The sequence below is a fragment of the Myxocyprinus asiaticus genome, chromosome 8 (assembly GCF_019703515.2).
Source record: "Myxocyprinus asiaticus isolate MX2 ecotype Aquarium Trade chromosome 8, UBuf_Myxa_2, whole genome shotgun sequence".
Classification (NCBI taxonomy): Eukaryota; Metazoa; Chordata; class Actinopteri; order Cypriniformes; family Catostomidae; genus Myxocyprinus; species Myxocyprinus asiaticus.
In genome coordinates, this window is record NC_059351.1 from 44858492 (window position 1) to 44883306 (window position 24815).

Sequence of the window (24815 nt, forward strand, 5' to 3'; positions counted from 1 at the left end):
GGTCCTTGAATAACCTCACTTTCCTTGAGCAAAATATAACTTCTCTTTTATTTTTGGGGTAAAATGTGATCCGGACATGTTTGTTCTTGACAAGTTTCTGAAGATTTGCTCAGATTCAGATCTGAGGTAATGGTGAAAAAAGTAATGAAAGGCTTTACTGAAATGTAGATACAAGATGAATGGCTTTACGTCTTATATTTTATTTAAAAAACTATAACTTTACCGAAACGCTGACGATAACTTACTACTGAACTACAGTAGGCCTTCTATGAAGATAGCTTATCGAACAACAATATTCCCGCCTTTTTGAAGTTCGAACGTGATGCGAATAATGCCTTTCAATTTTTGTACGCTTTTAGTTTTTATTGCTTTATAAGGTCTTATAATACAACATATAAGTCACATAGTAACACACTTCGTAACAGCTAAATAGATAATTGTAATGAAAAGCTGAATTGTAATGGAATATAAACTGTAGGGCTACATGTTTGCTGCGGTTATTTTGAAATTGGAAAATATCGTTTCATTATATTTAGCTCATGTTTATGGTAGGCCTATTACATTTTAGTTTATGCGGGTGTACTTGTGTTACATTAGTAAAGCTCAATAAACAGTATTTACTTTTTTATTATGTTCATTATCGTTTATGTTGACCGTTAAATGTGCCATCTGGTCTCCACTGAAACGCCAACGTCATGCAATTCTGCTTCTTGACCACAAGGCGGCACTCATGTTCCAAAAAGGATATCTGGGCTTCTCTCCATGAAGACAGCCAGATGTGATGTCGGCAGCAGGGTGATTTCAGTGCAATTATTTGCTGAGACACTGTTCTAGTTGTTAGACAGAATACAGAATATATATAATAGATATCACACATACACACAATCACACTTATACACTGCTGCAGGGTCAAGTCCTGAGCCCAGCAGTTTGTCATGCATGTGTGTGTAAGAATGCATATGAGCACATACATGTAAGCATGCTCTCTGTTTGTAGGTCAGGGTCTGTTTGTTTTTGTGTGTGTGTGTGTGTGTGTGTATGTATGTGTGTTGCTGTCTCATCCCTGCTGCTTTGCTGAGATACCTCTAGCATCTCTCTCTCTCTCTCTCTCTCTCTCTCTCTCTCTCTCTCTCTCTCTCTCTCTCTCTCTCTCTCTCTCTCTTCTGCATCATCTCTTGCAGCAGCAGCACCAGTTTGAGCAGCAGAGACGGCTTTCTCTCTCTCCCCGACAGATTCCCCCTCTTCTGAGCAGCAGTCCAGCGTTTCTCCACTGCTTCTGGTTCTCTGCGTCCTGCTCATCATGATCCTGTGGGTGAAGATAGGAGAGGATTCACTAGAGGAGCTCATCAGACGACTCTCCGTTATCATACACAATATTGGTAGGAGGAGCTGGGAGTGTGTTCATGTGTGCATGTGTGTTTGCAGTTTCTGTTTCTGTCTTTACCTTTTTAAATATTTGCTGACACTGTTTTGTGTTGATTTTAGCTCTGAATACATGAATCCTTTCCAACAAGTGCAGCACACAACACTAGTTATTTGTAGTGGTCTACTATATTTATTTGCTCAAAATGATTGCTGTTGATGACAGAGTTTTATAAGTATAATAGGCTATATTAGACAATAAAATATTATAATTCAGATCATTCATAAACATTACATCATAAACAGATAGTGTTGCAGCAGTCAAGTAAAGTTTTTAGAAAATACAAAAAGAGGAGTCTTTGGAAGTCAAAACATTGTTTCATTTTTTTATCATGGAACATATCTCTATTACTGGTCTATATCCGTCTGCGCTATTTTTAATTGTTGGTCTATGTACTCCTGCATCAGATGGATGCTTTTGAATCGTCTCACTTTAGCTGCTTCGCGTCTCTCTAGTTTTCAGCATCTCTAGTCGTAAGTGCTGTGTTTTTAGGTATTTAGTTAGAAGTTAGTTAGAAACTTTGAAAAAAATGCGTCTTGAGAATAATATATTCTGTTTTGCTCTGTCCAGCTGTCACTGAGTGCAATAGTGTGTCTCCTGTGAAAGGCTGTGCTGACTGCCCCCTACTGCCACAGATTTGCAAAAACATTAAGGTGGTAAATCAAGCTAAAATTGCTATGATGGTAAGAACATTCCTTATTACGGAATTTACGTATGGGTAGGGGTCATGATTAATTGCATTACATTTTTTTTTAATTGCGTAAAAACATCTTATTTTTAATATAATTTATCACACTAAATTAACGTTAAATTGACAGCTTGATCCATTTCTTACACAATATAAAATTCACTCACAAATATTTGAGAATAGAAAATGTGCAGTAACTATTAACAAGGATAGTAGATTCTGGAAGTGACAATTCATTGCCAACTGATCATGGTTTACGGCAGATTATCCTGCTGATAATTGCAAAAATGTCCACAAATAGACTAACTGTATATGTCGGTCTATCACTAGTCTGGACCGTCCCGTCCATATCCCCCTCTCTTTCTCTATTTTTTCATCTTCTCTCTCTTTGGAGGTGTAACCCTAGCTGTGTTTTAATGATGTCTTCATCCACTCTTTCTCTGAGGACTACTGCATGTCCTGTTTCCCTACATTCAGAGCAGTCTGCCAGTGGCAATGGGCTAAAACACACTGACACAATGCAACAGCAAACACATTCTAATAAATACATCCTTTCTCAGATTCATGGTCTTAAAAAAGTATTAAATGTGCAGAAGTGGGTCATCTGTTCGTCGAGCTGTTTTGGCCTTCAGCATTCTGAAGTATAAAGATACACATTGGTGTTTACACTGAGTTGAACACATGTTCAAACTGCCTGGCTGCTGATATTGCCATGCACACTTTTTTGCAGAGGCTGTACTTAATGGATTAACTCAAGGTGACATACAGATTTGCTGAATATTCTGCATATTGTACATTATAAACAGTGAAATGTTTTACCAATAGTTGATGCAGTAATTTAATGCCGGTCTAGTATTTGTGTGGAGAATATAATAGCCTGTGTTTAAATTTCTCTTTCTTGAGTCAAGCCAAACTTTCGGATTAGCAGGAATGTTCAAGGCTATTTTAGCTGTCATTATGCGAAGCCCTGCTTAATTCAATATCTGCTGATTAAGCAATCAGGAATCTCTGTTTATAGCATTGCATTGATGTTTGTTTGATGATGTTTGTTGAGACCAAATTGGATGTATGTTGCAATTTGAGACTGTTCAGGCATGTGTGAGTCATATACAGAGCTGGAAGTGAGCATCATTCTCATCATTCTGAGATGCTATTCTTTTCACCACAACTGTAGAGACCGTAGACTTTGTCAGTTCAAACCAGTCTGGCCATTCTCCGTTGACCTCTCTTATCAACAAGGCATTTCCATCAGCAGGACTGCCGCTCACTGGATGTTTTTCGTTTTTGGCACCATTCTGAGTAAATTCTAGAGGCTGTTGTGTGTGAAAATCCCAGGAGATCAGCAGTTACAGAAATACTCAAACCAGCCCATCTGGCACCAACAATCATGCCACAGTCCAAATCACTGAGATCACATTTTCCCCCATTCTGATGGTTGATGTGAGCATTAACTGAAGCTCCAGACCCGTATATGCATGATTGTATGCACTGCACTGCTGCAACATGATTGGCTGATTAGATAATCGCATGGATGATTGTTGGTGCCATACAGGCTGGTTTGAGTATTTCTGTAACTGCTGATCTCCTGAGCTTTTCATGCACAAAAGTCTCTAGAATTTACTCAGAATGGTGCCAAAAACAAAAAACATTCAGTGAGGGGCAGTTCTGGATGGAGGGGGACCTACACAATATTAGGCAGGTAGTTTTAATGTTGTGGCTGATCGGTATGTGTGTGTATATATATATATATATATATATATATATATATATATATTCACACTACTGGTCAAAAGTTTTGAAACACTTGCCTGAAATGTTTCTCATGACCTTAAAAATCTTTTGATCTGTAGGCGTATGCTTAAATGTTTGAAATTAGTTTTGTAGACAAAAATATAATTGTGCCATCATATTAATTTATTTCATTATAAAACTAAAATTTAATAAAAAAAAATAAAAAAAAGTTTTTGAAATTGATGACTTGGACCAAATAATAAAGCAGCCAATAAGTGCCCAACATAAATGGGAACTCCTTCAATACTGTTTAAAAAGCATCCCAGGGTGATACCTCAAGAAGTTGGTTGAGAAAATGTCTGCAAATTCTAGGCAAAGGGTGACTACTTTGAAGATGCTAAAATATAACACAGTTTTGATTTATTTGGGATTTTGTTTAGTCAGAACATAATTCCCATAGTTCCATTTATGTTATTCCATAGTATTGATGACTTTACTATTATCTAAAATGTGAAGAAAAAAAAAAAAAAAATATATATACATATATATATATATATATATATATATATATATATATATATATATATATATACTGTAATATATACAGTAGTGGAAAGAGTACTGATTTTTTTTTTACTTAAGTAAAATTGCTGCTACTGAAGAAATAAGTAGAAGTACTGAGAAATATTATGACTCAAGTAAGAGTAAATATGTAGTTTGCCGAAAAACTACTCAAGTAATTACATTACAAGTCACTTTATGAAAATTATATTATATATATAGTATATACGCTTCCATTTTTAGAACACAAAGACATTTTTTTTTCTTGAAAGAAACTAATGCTTCCTTTCACCAAGGATGCATTAAATTGATCAAAAACACTGCCAAAATCATTAATTGCAAATTATTATTACGGTTTGAAATGATTGTTTTAAGTGGTATTTATTCAATTCTTTCTATACCCGTGATGGAAAACATACTGTATACTGTGTCACCTTTACCTTACAAAAGCATTCTAAAGTGCTAATTTGGTACTCAAGAAAATGTTCTTATTATTAGAACAATTGAAAATGGATGCGCTACCATGCGGAAATCAAAATACAGTGGGTTTTTTCCCCATTTGCTGAGGTATTGAGTTCTTACAAGTAGCTTTACACTTGCAAGTCAAATTTTGGTATTAAAAATAGGCAAAAAGAAACACATTTCTCCTGAAATTCTATTTTCTCCTAAAGTCTATTGTTTTAGAGAGATGGGGTCTATTCCATGCATTAATGTTTTGAAAAAAGAATCTCTCACCCGGATAGAGAGGGAAGTGGGTGGTGCAGATGCACAACAAAAAGACAAGTAAATCAGTCTCTAGTTTGAGAAACAGACTCCTCACAGTCCTAAACTAGCAGCTTCTAAATGCCAAAGACCTGCATTGCTGCAAAAGGGTTCTTGGACAAACAGAACATTTTATGAATACATTTATTTAAATAGAAATAGCCATTTGTAACATTCTAAATGTCTCTAAGTCGTCTCTAAACTACATAATGTGCATTGTGACTGAAACACATTCCTATTTCATGTTTATTCTCATTCACGTATGTCCAAGTATTTTGGCAATTAAGTTAACATACTGTTCAAAACTTATATAATGCAATATCATAGAGGAGGAAATTTTTCCTCTATGATATTGCAGCAATTATCCAGATATGGAATGAGATTATTAAACAAACTGTTATCAACTCCTATATGGCAACTGAATAAAATAAGGCACAAATAAACATTTCACACAGTGTTTAGTGAGAAATATGATTGATTCAAACACTAAAAGTGGTTGTTCTGTATATGTATTATTGTATTACAGTTGTAATAATAGTCTTAATTAACATTATGGTTATTTAACATATTTAAATATTATTATTAAGTAAATTGTAGCATTTGTTTAAATTATGTTTTGTGATTTGTCATACCTTCTTTATATAACATATATCCCTTGCGCAATTTTGGCCTCTAGCGGGTGAGGCTTTTCAAACAGATAAACAGCAACACTGGGCAGGAAAGTACAGTACAGCACTGTGAGCGAGAGTGTTACCCATTAGGACAGTTTATTTTGAACAAGAGGGGCGAACGGGTACAGAATTTAACACAAGAGTACAATACCGCACTGATGCGGATTGATAGAAGCGGAGAGCCATGGTGTGAGGAACCGGACGGCAGGAAAAAAATTATGTTCAGTGAAAAGTCAAAAAAAGATCGCAATGTATGTAATTGTAACTATATCAGACATTATTAATAAAACACGGGCATGGTTTTTCTTAAAATTTCGGGGATATTTTTGTTAATTTCGGCGGCATTTTTGCCCCGAATCCTCATTATGATGCTTCCGTAGTGCTGCGCACAGCGCGTTTTAGTTTATAAACAGATTTAGCGCTTATGTCTTGCCGATTTCTTCTTCCCAAAAAACTTTCAGAAATTCAGAAATATGATGTATTTTTTTGTACTTTGTAATTGTGGTGAAAAATAACTGTAGTGAAGTTGAATACTTAATTTTTAATTAACTCAAGTAAAAGTAAAAGTACTATTATTTATTTTTACTTAAAAAAGTACAAATACTTTTATTCTGAGATGATATTCTATTCACCACAATTGTACAGAGCGGTTATCTGAGTTACCGTAGACTTTGTCAGTTCGAACTAGTCTGGCCATTCTCAGTTGACCTCTCTCATTAACAAGGCATTTCCATCCACAGAACTGCCGCTCACTGGATGTTTTTTGTTTTTGGCACCATTCGGAGTAAATTCTAGAGACTGTTGTGCATGAAAAGTTCAGGAGATCAGCAGTTACAGAAATACTCAAACCATCCCGCCTGGCACCAACAATCATCCATGCGATTATATAATCAGCAAATCGTGTGGCAGCAGTGCATAAAAAGTACTGTAATGAGAGTAGTTGTAATTCGTTACTTTCCACCTCTGAATATATACAGTATATATACTGTAATTTTAAAATGACACATTTAACAAAATCTAGTGCGATTTGTGGTAAAAAAAAAAAATGCCAAGGGAGTTTAAAAATAAAGTTAATTCAAGATATATTCTATGAAAAATAGTGTTATTACACATTTTAGCTGATCAACTAAATTAATCTTGTTTTAAGGATGTTTAGATATTTGTACTGGAAAACAAGACAAAAATACTGATTAGGAAAATTATTTTTTGCAGTGTATTTCTCTCACACATCTGACATTTTGTTTTGTTTTTTAAACCCACCTTAAAGTAACCCACCAGTGTTTATTAAGTGTTTAATACATAGTCTAGCCAAAGAGCTAATGCTGGACCACATGTGTCAACATGATCACACGGAAAGCCGGCATGTTGTTTCCGAGAGTTCCAGTACCCTAGGATCTGACACATTATGCTGACTCACTGACAAACGCCATCTCCTATCAGACATTTTTGCATCAAGTGTGTTTATCTCCATGTGTTGCGTGACTGGAAAAGCATCACCGGAAGCGCATTGCATCAGAAGTGTGGAAGACGGATCCCGTGTTGAAACCAGGAAGTAATCATGTTCGCACAATTTGTGGTGAGCGCAACACCAATTTTTACACCACTGATGGTTAGGTTTAGGTTTGGGGTTTGGGTTGGAGGGTTCAGTTTATAAAATATGCATTCCTCTTCACTGTGTTAGCCTGTACAGCTGAAAACAACTCACTGATGGCGCCCCTCCGTGGACATTACACCCGGAAAATGGAGCTCACGCACGTGTGCCCACGTGCCCAATAACACTTAGAATACCGCTTTAGCCACTGGGGGCAGTGTTTCGAATTTTGGTAAGCACAGACCGATTTTAGCTAAAGAAAAATCAACCTACTGTTGCCGATTACACGCTTGTCTGCCATCTGAATGTCACCTTTTGTTCCTATCTGTAGCATATCGCATCATTCAAATTTTATTTTCAACGCAGGTCTAAACTGGAGGTAATATAAAGTGTCCTGACTTAGCACTGCATTGATATTCCTCAAACTTTCTTGGTTTGGTCCAAACCCCTAAACTTAAGTATTAAACTTTTGCAGTTAATTTGGCCCAAACCGATCCACATGCAGACTCTTTTGTAGATAATTTTATTTTTTGGTGTGGTGGTGGTGTAGTGGACTAAAGCACTGAACTAGTAAGTGGAAGGTTGTTGGTTCAATCCCCACAGCCACCACCATTGTGTCCTTAAGCAAGGCAATTAACTCCAGGTTGCTCCAGGGGGATTGTCTCTGTAATCAGGGCACTGTAAGTCATTTTGGATAAAAGCGTCTGCCAAATGCATAAATGTAAATATCTTTTTAATATTGTTGTTATTTTATTAAAGTTTAAAGGAATATTCCAGGTTCAGTTCAAGTTAAGCTCAATCGACAGCATTTGTGGCATAATGTTGATTACCACAAAAATGTATTTCGACTCATCGCTCCTTTTCTTTAAAAAAAGCAACAATCTAGGTTACAGTGTGGCACTTACGATGGAAGTGAAGGTGGCCAGTTTTTGGAGGGTTTAAAGGCAGAAATTTGAAGCTTATGATTTTATAACAGCACTTACATTAACTCTTCTTTTAAAACTCAGGTATTATTTTAGCTGTAAAGTTGTTTCAATTGTCATTTGTATAGTCACTTTAGAGTTTTAGGGTTTGTTGACAGTACATTGTCATGGCAATGAATTTGTAAAATTGGCTATAACTTTACACAGAAAAGGCTAGTAAGTGATTTTATCACACTAAAATCATGTTTACACGCATATTGTTTATGTCTTGTTGCTATACTTTTCAAAAAGTGAGTGTTTAACATAAAAAAAACTGGCCCCCATTCACTTCCATTGTAAGTGCCTCACTGTAACCCAGATTTGTGCTTTTTTTAAAGAAAAAAATGGGCAATTAAAAATTAATTTGTGTGGTAATCAATATTACGCCACAAATGCTGTCGACTGAGCTTAACTTGTATTGAACCAGAAATATTCCTTTAAAAATCTCCCAGTTACTTGCTTTGACAGAATGTTTGTCATTCAAAGATCTAACCAACAACGATGATGTAATTATAATGTTTGCATACTGAATTGTGATTAGTCTGTTCTTTCTTGCATCTATTTAAAGCATCTAGTAATAACTAAATTCATCACTGGGAACACAGAGCATCATACTTTTAAACACTTTCACCTCTATTTTAGCTTAAATTATGTGTGTGTCTCACCAGCTTTCATCAGTTCTGAATTCAGTTGCTGTGTTAACTGGGTTCCGTGGTTGATGTAAACTTAATTTGGGTCTTTTCTCCTCCTTTAAGAGTGAGAGAGAGTTCTGTTTTCTTCTGTTGCTTCCACCGTGGTAATATGATGAGGACTAGAGGACTAAATTACATGCTGTGGAGGCGTTTGCCCACACCTTGGCAGGAAATCTGTCTCTCTCTCTCTCTCTCTCTCTCTCTCTCTCTCGTTCTCTCTTTCTTCTTTTCTCTGTATTCTCTTAAGAGAGTGCCAAGGGTGAAACAGGGAGAGTATCAAAGCAAAATAGAGAAACAGAGAATAACTGTTTAAAAAAGAGACAGAACTTCTCTCTGCTAATAAATAACTTAGACCTGTGATTTGTGGGGTGAGTGTGTGAATTGTTTCAGTAAACTACATTTTTACATTTTCTGAACAAATTGTAAGTGGTGCTTGCCCATGCAAAACTCGCCACCATGATGCTAGGGTGTTCTAAGTAGCTGCTAAGGTGTTCTTTTTTTTCTCTCCTCTTTTTCTCCCCAATTTGGAATTCCCAATGCGTTCTAAGTCCTCGTGGTGGCGTAGTGACTCGCCTCAATCCGGGTGGCAGAGGATGAATCTCAGTTGCCTCTGCATCTGAGAGCGTCAGTCCGCACATCTTATCACGTGGCTTGTTGAGCGCGTTACCACGGAGACATAGCGCGTGTGGAGGCTTCACGCTACAACTCACCATGTGCCCCACTGAGAGCGAACCACATTATAGCAACTATGAGGAGGTTACCCCATGTGACTCTACCCTCCCTAGCAGTGGCGTTCCGTGCATATAAAGTCTAGGCCTTCAGTGTGATTCATGCCACAGTTTCACAATGATTAAGACACCCTATGCCTTCGGGCATCATACATTATGTCGCAGCTAACTAATAATACCAATTGACATTTTAAAACACGTCCAAGCACGAAAGCCAGAACTTGAAACGACACTTAATTTTCAAGCAAGCCTAATTTTAACTGCAGCATGACTGTTTGTGAAATGAAGGTCACACGAACAGACATTCCAAAATCATAGTTTTTCATATGAATCTACCAAGGAGGTCTATAATACCTGGAAAAGGAGTGGAGAGGAGTGGAGAATTTCTGCACGAGCTTACAAGTTGTAATTCTGACTTCAAGATGCATTCCATTGCACATTTCCTAGTAGGAAGTTGTAAAATCCAACTTTCCAAGTTGAATGGAACATAGCACTACCTTTCAAAACTTGATCCGACACTGAATGCTCAAACAGCCTAATTTACACTTAGAAAACTCCTGATGTTGCTATAACAATGCAAAAAGCACTTACCAATTTACTTGAAGTGAAAATCAGTCCTCCTTTCCTGTTTAATAAATTAAGCAATCACACAGTCATGCAGAACATCTTGTGTTTTTAAATCCATAAGGATCTCTTTCTCAACGGCAATACCAGCAGTGATGACAGCCGACTGGTCAGTAAGATCTCACGCTTTTCACTCTTGAATTACGTACATCACTTAAAGCGTGATTGCGTCAGTCAAGGCCAGCTAGAAGGCTGGGACATATCCTAAAGATCACACCCACCAAGAACAAACAAATAAATCAATCTGATTGGCTGATGAATATGACAGTCTGACTTTAGTTGCTGATTCATTTGCACTGTTGAGGGATTCTGTGGAAATTCTGAAGGCCTGAGGGGGTGGAGCTCAGACTCATGCACTGCTTCTGCTAACAAGCTTGGCTTCGGGCATGCGATTTGTGAAACAGTTGTCACATTTTGCTTGTAAGCATCAAGGAATAAATTCTGACTGGATAAACTTTTCGTTTTTCTCTATTTGTTTTTAGATTAATTAAGAGTAGAAGTGATTAAAAATATATAGGCAAAAAGGTGATTGAGACTGAAAGGATGAAAAATATTTATTTATTTGGTATGTTAGGCCAGCAGAGAAGGTTTTGCTGGCCCTGAGAAATCGCCACTGCTCCCTAGCAACTGGGCCAATTTGGTTGCTTAGGAGACCTGGCTGGAGTCACTCAGCACGCCCTGGATTCGAATTTGCACTAAGGTGTTCTTAATATTTTTTAGTGTGTTGCTAGGGTGTTGCTAGTTGGTTACATGTTGGCGCAAGGCAAAAGAGCCCACCCCAAGTCTCTATGAAATTCTGTTTGTTTTTTTTTAACCCATTTTATCATCCACCAGCTGAGGTAGAACGTTTCTAACCCTAAGTATGAGAAATAATAAAAGTGATGTTTGCCTCTGCAAGATTCTGTGGATCAATTAACATGTATATTGTTAATAGTTTCATAACAATGGAGTCCTGTGATAAGAGGATTATGCTTTACTTAAACTGTGATGGTCCACGTACATGCAAAACCAAAGCCACATAAAGAAGGATAGTTAAAGTAATAGTAAGTATCATGTATTACTTCCACACTGATCTCACTGTGAATTCTACTACAGTAGTTCGAAAGTTCTTCATCTGAAATCGACCTATGCTTACTGAAATTGGAACCACTAGAATGAGGTAGATTTCAGGTTACTGGAACATTCAGTACGGTAGCAACATGTTGACTTCCCGTGTGATCATGTTGGTGTATCACTGCAGACAGTGCTCTGATCTATCTGGATGAATATAGGTGACGGCGAGTAGTGTACAGGTGGTCAGCACTAAGATGGCTTATCCTGCTCTTCCTCTCTCTGCGTCAAACTCCTCAACATGTCATGCACACGCACACATTCACCTTTATCTCTTTATCAATGATTGGAAGGTCAACTACTCTCTCACCACATATCTAAAGAAAGTGTGTAAATCTCAGACATCTGTTTGGGATTAAAGAACTGTTTCAGCATATGTTGCATATAGTACCTGTGTTTTATGTCATTAAATCACATTAAACTCAGGGGATTCTGTTAATGCAAGTGTAACTTAATGATTTCTAAAGAAACAGGTTAATATTTATTTATTTATCTCTTGTTTCTGTTTAGAGAAAGTTAGTCAGTTTGGCCCCTAAGTGGCGCACAAGAATGCTAGAGATTAGTGTTTAGATTGTGTGTGTGTGTGTGTGTGTGTGTGTGTGTGTGTGTGTAATTAGCAGAGCAGAAGGGGATTTGTGCTAAAACTCTCCCTCCCCTCTCCTTCACTCTTCCCTTCTCCTCTCCTCTCCTCTGCAAGAATATGCGTGTGTTTTTTGCACGCTTGCGTGAATGCCGGCACTGTTTCTGAACAAACAGGAGAGACAAGATGTGTCTGCATGCAGCATTGCATCCAATGTCTCTCCAGGGGTCCCATCTGAGCAAAGAAGCCCTCTGAGACCAGTGCTGGGCTGCTGTAGTCTTCCCAGCAATCTCTCGAATCAGATCATCCTGGGTTGGCATTTCAATGGTCTTTTTTGGTTCAGACTGTTGTGCAGCTCTTTAGCATCGGTCTGGACCGAATGTGGATTAATCCAAATTGGTTTTGGGCTGGTTCTGTGAGGTCAGGCCAAGCTGGGACTGGTTGGGACTGATTTGGATACGTGTGGGCTCCAGCTTAAATGTCTCTGCATGAGTTTCTTCGGGAGGGCCAGGATGCCCCACAGCGGATCCTGTCCCGGCTCACCCAGCTTCTCTATAACCTATCAGCTACAGTCTTACAGGGAGTCCCGTTCTCTCCTTTCACAACCGCAAGCCGCAAGAGCTCCTGGAGGGACTGGAATGGTGAGAGAACTGAAGATCAATGTTATATGTGAGAAAGAGGGAGAGAGTGTTTGCAGTTTAGTTGCTGTCAGTTGGTTATGTTTTGCTGAGGGAACAGAATAGAAATTTCTGACTATCTCTGTTGATTTATGAGTCATTCGTGTATAAGGAAATGTCTTTGTTACAGTGGTGCTAAACAGTATTTTAAATCTTAAGTCACACACTTAAAAATGTATGAATTAGTGCTGCTCGATTCCAAAATTTTGTAATCAACAACAATTCAGATTTCAGATTTTCAGAGTCGAAGTGTCGATTCCAGACTCAGGCCACGTCCACACTCCACACTCATATATTTCCATTTGAAAACATGCATCTCATCCACACTATAACTTTGTTTTCCTCCACCGAAAATGGAGACTTTTGAAAACGCTCTCCATTACCATATACTTTGGAAAATGGTGATGTTAAGAAACTAAAAATTGAGTTTTCGAATGAAAACGTATTAGTGTGGACACATGGAATTTTCCCTATTCTTAAAGAAAATGGGAGGTGAAATTTTACAATAAACATGGCAATATAAAGCATACTTCACACAATTTATGATTAATAGTACTTTGAATGACAAAAGGTCACGTTGAATTGATTCCCCTGAGCGTAGTCAGAGACTATTTAGCAGAGACTAAATAGGGCCACTTCTATTAAAACGAATGGGAGAAATTGGAATGCCCAACCATGAAGCTCTAGTGCCCAACGGTCTACAGATGTAGAAAGGAAGTCCCACCTAACAGGTAAAAGAGCCAATCACCTTTTAGATATAGACATTGCCTGTCAATCAACTCGAGAATGAGCATGCGCATTAGCTATATAAGCTGGGAAAATTTTGTTTTTTAGCATAATCTGAGGTAAAGAAGCACAATTTATGACTGTCAGATTGTACTGCTGATTTGAAATACGTCAGCATTTTGATCGTAATCTTGACCAACCATTTTTGAGATTTCGGTGCTCCCCCATTCAAGTAGATAGGAGCTGCTCTGTCATGACTGGAAATAGCCTCCCAAGAGGGTTCCAAAGATGGCCGACGGTGGACTGACTTGCTAGAAAGTCTTTGGCGTAGTCCACTCTAAGGAGTCGACGATTCCCAACGCCTCGAAACCGAAGAATCAGTTATTTTTGGAATCAACTCCCAGCTCTAAAATTAATGTCATTGCATTAGATAACAAAATATCAAACCAAGTGGCATTCAATTTAAAGAACTATAGCACAAGCACACTTTTTAAGCAGATAATTTCATAAAAAGAGGTTTATTGGGATTCAAATGCAAAAAAAGGTAAATTGTTCAAAATGAAGACGTGTTGGACATAGGACACCTGTGTAAACTTGAAGGGAAATTACTTCCTACATCCATTAAAAATGACCTTAGAGTCAGTTGGTTAAATGTAATTTCAAAAAAGGCTCAGATAAGTGAAGTTTCATTTCAGATCATTTGTTTGCAGATGCCACTTTATTTTATATTTGGTTATGAAATTTTTAAGTGTGGTTTAAGTGTCCAAATACTTTGGGGGCCATAATAAGTAGAGATATGTGTGTGTGTGTGTGTGTGTGTGTGTGTGTGTGTGTGTGTATGTGTGTGTGTGTGTGTGTGTGTGTGTGTACATGTTTATACTACATTGTGGGGACCAAATGTCCCTACAAGTATAGTAAAACCTGAGATCATCTACATTGTGGGGACCAGCCAGCAGTCCCCACAAGGGAAATGGCTTATTAAACATACTAAATTATGTTTTTTTGAAAATGTAAAAATGCAAAAAGGTTTCTGTGAGGGTTAGGTTTAGGGGTAGAGTTTGGGTTAGGGGATAGAAATTATCGTTAAAAATCCAAAAAATGCATGGAAGTATATGGAGAGTCCCAACAATGATATAAAAACATAGTATGTGTGTGTGTGTGTGTGTGCGTGTGTGTGTGTGTTAGAGAAGTTGAAAGGTGGTTTCCTCGTGGGATCTCTCTCATCACTGAGATGCATGTGGATGGCCTTGTGCCCAGATCACACTGACATACATCCTCTCTCTCTCTCTCACTCTCAGACATTTTATGCTAAAGTTTTGGTTTCACAGTAAACCAGTGCATCTCAGCACAGAGCTAGACTGGCATATTTAAGGAACACATAGCACGAGAGACAAATAGACATGGCAAATAACATTTCATCTTAGCTTCTAAGAGTAATACACATATACACACACACACACAACAATAACAAGCTGAGCAAGTGCATTTCTTTGCCTTATACAGTGGACTGGTTAGGGAATACACACACTCACGAAAACAAGGCACAAACAAAGACAACTTGCGGCAGTATCTGTTCTGGAGAGCAGATGTCTGAAGTCCTAAAATGTGAGTAAATCTCTGATCTTAAGCCTCTCTGTCTTTCTATCTCTCGCTGTTAACAGGATGCTGCTTAAGTCTCTGTGTGTATTTGCACTTTGATGTTTGACTTACTTTGTATGTAGTATGAAATAGTTCCCAGCATCTTTGAGATGCCACACTGTGTTGTTTTACATCTATGCTTTGCATGCAAGTTTAATTTGGACTTCTTCATCTGTGATATTCAGTTTTGTGGCTCACATCGTTTAGACTAATTATAGACAAGCTTTGAGATAAAAAGTGCAAAGTCTTTATTATTGATCCAGAGCAGATGCTTTTGAATATTAGAAAAAAACGTTTATATGCCCCAATTTGTGCTGAGTGACCAAATATCTTCTGCTATCTATCATTAGGCTTAAGTATTAAACTTTGGATTGTATCTCATTCCGCATGGTTTGCGCTATTGTCATGAATGATACCTCAAATCAGCCAGCTTGAAAAAATCTAATAAACTTTCATTGTTGAAGGGACCTGAGCCATATCAAAGAGACTTGAGGGAAGGCTCTTTTGACTTGGGCTAGTAATGATCCACCTAACAACCACCCAGAACACCCTAACAACTTCATATCTACCTGCTAAAAACCACTTCCAATAAGACATCTTTGCATTAATTCAAATGTGTTAACCTTTTCCTGTGGTGCTTTCATCAAATTCTCCCAAGAACAATTTATCTGATTTATTCAATCCACATAAAATTTAAAGCTGTTACTCTACACTATGTGATCAATTGTCTCATTTGATTCTTTTTTTATTTGTTCCTAATGCATTTTAGGTGAAACACCTGAGTCAAAGTTGATACTCAATTGTACTGAGCAATAGAAAACAACTTCTAAGCAATTATTTTTCTCTGCTGGGTAGATGTTGTTCATTTGTCTAAAAAACAGATGATAAGCCAGATGGATCTGATATTGCCTCATGCAGACAGATCAAAGTTGAGCCAGGCGACAAATATGCGTGTAGAGCGGCTTTGTTGTGAGGCGTTACCTGCGTTTGAGAGGGCGTGACTGAAAACAACAGTGTCACGTTCCAAACTGCAGCACTCACACCTGAGAGAAAGAGAGAGAGATACGGCAGAGAAGAGACTCAGAGAGGGAGAGCCAGAAAGTGATATATTGAGTGTGTGAAAAGGGAGTGATTGTTTGCAAGGGTGAGTAAAAACAAGATGTGACAGTAAAAGGAGAATGACTGTGACAATGATAAATACATTAGTGTGGTTTGAGATGCTTGAGTGAAGGAGGCGACTGAGGTGAAGGTGAACAGAGCATCAGGGAATGATGTTGATGGAGGAGAATGGGGAGGATCTCCAGCCTCTGGAGAACCGCAGGAGCTTGGTGAAGATCCCTTTAGGGGAAGTGGAGAGCTTCTACAGGTTTACTGTCTCCTGTGACGGGCTGATCTGTAAGTTCCTCTTGTGTCATGCTGAGAAGAAGTGTGCGTGTGTGTTTGGGGCCTTGTTGTTTTTCACCGCTCTTGTATTGTTCTCGTGGTCATCTGGTACTGTAATGTGTTGTGGTTATCTACATGCTGTGTGATACTACCCTGTCAGATTTGGCAAACTGACTGTATATTAAAATCCTAGCGGGGTTCGAACCAGCAACCTTACACTTTTTGGCCCTGAGCTTCAGCAACAGATCTGTTCAGTTAGATTGATCTCACTGTCAATTTGGTGACAGTAGGTCAAAATTTCTTCAGCTGAAATCGGTCAGTGCTTACTGAAATTCGAACCAATTCCTTGGCCGAAGCTGGAAATGTTGTTGACTGTATGGGCATGTGTGAGCTCCAGTTTCTGCGTAAAATGTCCACAGAGTGGCGCCAAAAGCGAGTTGTAAAGTGAGTTGTTTTTTTAGTAGTAAATGAGTCAACAAGAATGCATGTTTTTATAACCATACACCCTTACCCGAACCCCAACTCTAAGGGCGCTTACACACTAGGGAAAGTTCAGATGGAGCGTTTGGTGCACGGGAGTGCGTAAGGTCCGTTTGGAAGGCGTGTACCACAGAGGGAAGAGGTGGTCACAGATAGAGGTGGCTATTTAATATTTATCTTTTTTACAATGTTCCAGTAAACATTGAAACCCATTCTCCGGGCTTTCTCTTTCCACAATTACTATATTTGTAGTCTGACAGAGAAAGATAATAGAGAACAGGGAATGAATACACCGCATGTTTGAGTTTGTCTGCCATGTTTTGTTTTTTTTCGATTTCACAGCACAACTAGTCCCACCTCTCCGAGATTCCCATTGGTCAACAGATGCCTACACCAGAGTGCGTTGGCGCAAAGGTTTAAACTTTGGGGCCTGGGTAGCTCAGCGAATAAAGACGCTGACTACCACCCCTGGAGTCACAAGTTCGAATCCAGGACGTGCTGAGTGACTCCAGCCAGGTCTCCTAAGCAACCAAATTGGCCCGGTTGCTAGGGAGGGTAGAGTCACATGGGGTAACCTTCTCGTGGTCGCTATAATGTGGTTCTCGCTCTCGGTGGGGCGTGTGGTGAGTTGTGCGTGGATATCACGGAGAATAGCATGAAACCTCCACACATGCTATGTCTCTGCGGTAACGTGTTCAACAAGCCACTTGATAAGATGTGTGGCTTGATGGTCTCAGACGCGGAGGCAACTGAGATTCATCCTCCGCCACCCGGATTGAGTCACTACGCCACCACGAGGACTTAGAGCGCTTTGGGAATTGGACATTCCAAACTGGGGAGAAAAAGTTTACTTAACTTTAAAAGATAAAAATGTTTGGTCAAATGATGGAGCTTCACTATCGAAAAGCCTTGCATTTTCCCTCTCTGTACTTCCGATGCACCATCCCCATTTAAATCAATGCATTCGCATCATTCTCTGACGCAGCATTAACTCTAGTGTGTAGGCGCCCTAAACCTAATCGTGAGTGCAGTAAAAATGTAATCTTAGAAAGAAAATGCAACCTCGAATCAGCCCAATCATTGATTATGTGAACACGATTACTTCCTGGTTTCAATGGGAGTAGTCTAGCACCTGTGTCTCTGAGGCTGTTTACGCACCACAAGAAAAGGTAAACGCATTATAATTGATGCAAAGGTGTCTGATGGGAGATGCAGCTAGTCAGTAATTCAGCAGAATGGGGTCAATATTAGACCGACGGAACATTCGGTAGCAACAAATCGACTTCCTGTGTGATCATGTTGTATGGTTAGGGTTTGTTCTAAACCCCTAAACCAAAGTATTATACTTCTGCAATTAATTCAGCCTGAATCGCTATTTGTTAAATCTGAATCCTATTGTGTTAAAAAAAAAACAGGTCCTCCCTTCGTGTTAGGGGTCAAATTGACCCACATTGTTTTCCATGCAATTTGCCAAAAATCAACTCTATGAAAAGCAGCAAAGAATCAGGTAAAAACAGAAAAATGTTATTTTAGCTTGCCAAAGACTAAACAAAAATTAAATATATGAGAACTTATGAAAATTAAGCTGTTTAACTTTTTCTTTTTTTACATTTTAGTATTTTATTGAACATTTTAATTGTCAAAAGCTGTGACTATAAACCAAGTATAACAACTATTTTTTAAACATGTTATAATTTCATTGAATATTTCACAAACTTTAACTATCAACTTAATTTACATTTCAAAAGCTGATTGTATGTCATGGACTCAGGTGACAGCGAATTGTGTTGGGCCTGGAGTCATTTTGATAACACTGGAGGCTGACAGTCTGCCTTGGCTTTGTTTTGGTGTAGATGACCATTCTATATTAGCATCTTTAATTTTCCATGGTCCCACACTTCTTGATGATTGCTGTGTTCCTTTATTGCTATCTGATCATTCTAAGGCAGACTCGTCCTCTGAATCATCCAAGGAGAATTTAGCTGCTGAATTTTCAGCTTCTAAATTTTCAGCTACATTGCCCTCTTTCTCTGAAGCATCCTCTGTTTCTGAAACCTCTTTATCCATGGAAATATGGGGATTGGGATCTCCGACAACATTTCCCTCTGTCTCTGAAGTATCCTATGTCTCTGTTTCTTCACCTATTTGAGTTTCACGGTCAAAATCTGTGAAAGGACATCTTTGGTTGTAAAGCTTTTGGAGCTCATTTTACTATCTTTCTCTGACAAAGTCTGTTGCAGCACTGAAAAGAAGTGTGAGAAAGCCCCTTTTACCCCCACAGGGCAGTGAGAACCAGACATAACAAAAACAAAAACAAAAAAAAACATCAAATATATGTTTTTTTTGTGTGTGTCTGTGCAGCTAACTTTAAACATATAAAAACATGTAACACCATCGTAGGCTACACATTTTGAACAGCCTTTGCAAAACACATCTGTGTGTCGAAAATTTGCATGCACGTTCAGGACCCTAAAAGAGAAAAAGTCACACAATTTCAAGAAGAAATAAATAGTTATAAATAAGTAACCAGTGTTTCAGGCAGTTTAAAATCGAATGTGGGTCAAATTTACCCCAACACAATAGGGGGGGTAATCTATAAACTCCATTCAAATTCTGTTTTGTATACACTGTAGTTTCTGTCTTAGATGTGCTATTTGTTCTGCTTTTTGTAAACTTTCATTTTCATTTCATTTCAGATTAAAGTTTGAAAACCTCCCAATGACAAAACATAACCAAAAGTGATGGCATCATCGTAATAGTTGCATACTGAATTGTGATTAGTCTTCTTACGTCGATTTGCATACTGAATTGATATTGATCTTGTCTTTCTTGCATATATTTAACAATTTATAGCTGCCTTTACTGCACAGTGACTATATGTTGATTCTTGTGTGCAGCCAAATGATAACAAGACGCATGCTGAGTGTCATGACAATGGCAAAGTGGCTGTTATGCGACATTACATTTACACAAAACCAAAGCTTAAAACTTAAGTTTACCTACAACATATATTAATTTGCTGCCTTACAAACATTGGTATTTCCTTATGGAAATGAAAATCTAGTTACAGTGTATTTTACATTCTAGGAAAGACTAAACTCTCCTGACACACATGCATCACTGAAGCGGTAAGAGGATACAAGAACATGTCTTTATTTGAATATGGGGCTGGTGAGGTTTACTTATAGTGTTGTGAGGACAAAGTTAAGAACGCATGGTTGATCTTAAACCACTCTCTAAGTTTGATCTACACTTTGTTTCTTTAGGATCAGCTTGCTTGTTTTATGCAGACTGACATTAAGTCAATCAACACAGGTTAAACAGAGTAAGCCATTTTGGCTCTGAGCATCCAACATGTGGTTGTTGTAGAGTTTTGCTGTTTCTGCCACCCAGGCTTCATATGCTTCGTGCAAAAGTGTTAATTAGTACTGCTGATCACCAGAGAGACTGAAGCTATGGTGTCATCCCTCAGGGGAGCAGAGGCAATGCAGTAACAGACTGAAATGCTTAGCAGAGAGCTGAAGCTACATGCATACAAGACCATACTTTGTTACATCAACCACTGCAGAATTGTATACATGTATATGGACTGATCATGTTAAAGCTGATTTTATTTATTTATTTTGTACATGCATCAATGATAGATAATCAGTACTTATACACTAGGACTAAGCCATATTGTAAAATGTATAAAGTCAACATTTCATAATGTACGTTCCTGGTCATATTGTGCATGATATATTGTGCATATTATTCCAAATAAAAAATTTTTGTCCATGTAATAACTTGCTCTGCCTCTGAAATGCCTCTTTCAACCCCTCCTCCAATCACCTGGCTCCATTCTGGTATGTAACACCCACTTTTCTTGATCCAATAAATTACCAGTGGATAAAAACAAGTTTTTATTTTCTCTTTGAAAATCCTGGTATACTTGGAAGCACATGATTATGGAAGTAAAATGGGTTCTGAGTGGCTTTTGTCATTGACTTTAAAGCGTTTAAGTACAGCACAACAAAATTTAGCTACCTATGATACATCTTGGCTTTATGTCTGTCTCCCCCTTTGGCTTTGCTATCAGAATGTATTAATGCAATCATCCTCCACTTGCTCACATTTATTTGATTTGAATAAATGTCTGCCCTTGCTGAGTTCATGTATACTCAGCAATACTTTTTTTTGTAGAAACAGCCAACGGTGTAGTGTTTGTGTGCTCTCTCATTATGTGGGTTTTAATATTTCCAGAGGCCAGCATTCACAATCCAAATGCAGACTCAAAAACGTATTTAGAGCATTCAGAGATTGGAGCATTCACCATAGCAGTTTTATGTTCTTTAATATTGGCTTTGAAATGAACCGACTTGACACATGGTGTTTATCTAATTTAGAGAGATTTGTCCTCTGAAAAGAGGACGGTTAAATTTCAGCTTGAGTTAAGGGGAAATGCCACTTTGATCCCATGTCTGGTTTCATGATGCTGATGAGGATACTATATGCTTGTGGTCTGGCTGAAATGAGCTAGTTTTGTTTAAGGATTTCCCTTTATGGAAGATTTTGGAAAATGTTCCTAGTGTTTGCTCATAATTTCAGCATCTCCTACAAAGAGCGTTGCATTTTTTAGACTCTGTGTACATTGTTATATTCGTTCGTTGCGCTGTGTCTGGTTTTTTTAGCTTAAGAATGTGTTCTGTCTGAACGTTCGCTTTGAACTCCCTTTGATTTAATGCAACTCTGTAAATTGTGTTTGTTTTCTGCAGAAATATGTGATTATTCTGTGGAAATCTGCATGCACAGATCGTATATGGGCTTAATGCCCCCATTATCTTACTGTATGTCATTTTTCATTGGCCTTATGACCATCACCCGCCCTCCTTTGTCTTTACTGTTAGGGTGTATTAGAGACATCAGCCTCTGTTTCCTCATGGCTTCTACCCTTGCTGAGTTCATATGTAGTCAGAAATACTTTGTTTTGCATGTGTACTTAACCAAGTGTCTATGGGTTTTACCATTTTCAGAGACTGGCATTCACAGACTATGACGGTCTCATTAATGTATTTAGATGCACCAATGTAATTTGATCTTCAGTTGAGTGATAAGTTTAGAGGATATTATTGAAGGATGTTTCCTTTTGCTATTGTCTTTGTTTGCAGAATTGCATATGTTTGATTAGCAAACAGTTTCCACAATCAGCTGCTAATCATCATTTCTGCATTTGCTCAATTCAAAACTCTCTTCCTCTTGTCTGCGAAGTGTTAGCTGTCACTTGTAACTTTAATGTAGTTTTATCATCTAGTGTGTGTATGTGTGTGTGTGTGTGTGTGTGTGTGTATATATATATATATATACACACACACACACGTATATACTGTATATGTGGTATTTATATATTTTATGGTATTTGTACATTTTCCTCATGAAGTTAGGTCCCCACAATGTCGATTTCTCACATTTTATGATAACTGTTGGAACATCTGGCCCCAACAAGGATAGACGAATAAGACCACAAAACTCTAATCCCTCAAGTCTACATGTTTGGTAAAATTGCAATATTTAAACTGCATTAGCTGCCTGCAATAAACTTGATAGGTCAGGAATGAAGCTAGGACTGTGAAACAGACTGTGATTCTGTTTGGGTGTCTGTTCTGATTAAATCTGCATGATAAAGGGGGTGTGGTGACATGAATGTCCCCAGAGTACAGCTAACTGCTACTGCTAACTGCCTGTCCAGACATCCATCGTCCCCCCACAGGCCAGAGAACATTATGGACAGAGATGTAGGTTAATGTCCGAAGATTGTCCAACTGGTAGGAAAGAATTTCCGGAGAGAATAAAATCAAAGAATACAAGACAGAAATAGTTAAACTAAAAAAGAGAAGCACACTCCCAGTGGTTAACAATTTAGTATCTTATTCAAAGGAAATGCCTGATTTTATGACTGAGCATCTTTGGGATTTTACTTAATTATAAAAAGGACATTTTCTCTCTCTCCTTTTAGTTGCATAGGCTACACAGGATGTTCTTGTACCGCTATTGTTGTTGTTTGTTTTTGTAATAAACCAGATGTGTTTTCATAGTAATATCCTGTGGAGCACGGATGAGGTGGTATTCATGTCTCTATGTGTTCCTGGGACTTCGGACATATTTGTTTTCTTTTAAGGTGCCTGTTCTAAATCTACCTTTTGTTTTTCAGGCTTATTAAAGTCTGTTTGCTGTTTCATTAGTGGTATGGAAAGATCAAAAGAGCAAACAAAAAATCATAAGAAATGAACAGCACTTCGGCTCTTCTCTACATGAGTTCCCATGTATGCTGGACATTTCTTGGCTGCTTTTTTCATTATCCATTATTTTAACGAATCCATTAAAAATATAATAAATAGTTCAATAAAATATTAGTTTTATCAAGAGTTTCATTCATAACCACAATTTATATTTGGCCATTTCATGTCAACTCACCCAGATGTCCCCAGCTCAAAAGTTTTTTGATTCAATAAAATATAAAATCATGTGAAAGAAAAAAGATAATCAAAGCCAAAGTATTGAATTTTGTGACATTTGTTTTCTAAATGATTTTTTTTTTTTTTTATACAGGTAAAAAAATAAAATAAATAACTTTAGAAAAGTGGCCAGGTCATTATTTTATTTGTACAGAGTGATGGGTATGACTATAACTTTAAGAAACTTCTTGAAAAAAAAGTGTTTGTCAACTTAAGAGGGAAATTTGTTTAAACAAAAGAGGAAGTTCATTTAAATCATTATAACTATTTAAAAAAATGAACTTAATATCTTTTTTTTTTTTTTTGATTTTTTCCCCTTTTTCACCCAATTTGGAATGCCCAATTCCCAGCGCGCTTTTAAGTCTTCGTGGTCGCGTAGTGATTCGCCTCAATCTGGGTGGCGGAGGATGAATCCCAGTTGCCTCCGTGTCTGAGACCATCAACCCACGCATCTTATCACGTGGCTTGTTGAGCGCGTTGCCACGGAGACATAGCGCATGTGGAGGCTTCATGCCATCCACCGCGGCATCCACGCTCAACTCACCACGCGCCCCACCGAGAACGAACCACATTATAGCGACCACGAGGAGGCTACCCCATGTGACTCTACCCTCCCTAGCAACCGGGCCAATTTGGTTGCTTAGGAGACCTGGCTGGAGTCACTCAGCACGCCCTGGGATTCGAACTAGCGAACTCCAGGGGTGGTAGCCAGCGTCTTTTATCACTGAGCTACCCAGGCCCCAAGCTTAATGTCTCTTTAAGTAAACTTGACTTTCTCAGTTCAGTCAACTTCATTCTAATTCAGTTCAAACTGAACATAGAAGATCTATTACTCATTATCATTTAGTGTTATTGATAACCATAGAATAGCTATAGAACTATCTTACTGTCAGAGGTAAATTAAACTGCCATTTAATTTTAAATGGCCAGTTGATGATCAGTGGCCAAAGTCTCATCCCTCTATCATATTTAGACGAAAGCTTGTCAAGGAGACACACATGGGCCTCAACTCTTTAAACGCACACACACAATATTGAGTCAAAACATGAGCTTTACATTTATACATGACAAATAACTAAAAGTGACAACAAACACTACAACCAAGAGCATCAATTATAAACTGTAAAAAAAAAAAAAAAAAAAAAAAAAAAGAGTAAGACAGTAATGATATACATGAGTATGATGTGCATAGTTCTCTTGACTTATATTTTTTATTTCAGCTGAATAGTTTTTCAAAGTTCAATAACTTCTCACAAGTTCAGCCAACAAAAACTTGATTAATTGAGTTATCTCAGCT

The 24815-nt window shown here is 38.0% G+C and overlaps 1 protein-coding gene across 2 annotated transcripts in view; it reads left to right on the plus strand.

Moving 5' to 3' along the window:
- The first annotated feature begins 12499 nt into the window (after nt 1-12499).
- LOC127445523 (guanine nucleotide exchange factor DBS-like) overlaps nt 12500-24815 on the plus strand; it is a 95149-nt gene continuing 82833 nt past the window's right edge. The window contains exon 1 of one of the 2 annotated variants that reach the window (XM_051705666.1): nt 12500-12764. In XM_051705666.1, the coding sequence (XP_051561626.1) occupies nt 12602-12764 (163 nt within the window). In that variant the 5' untranslated portion in view covers nt 12500-12601. The remainder of the gene's footprint in view (nt 12765-24815) is intronic. The other variant, XM_051705668.1, reaches the window with a different exon arrangement.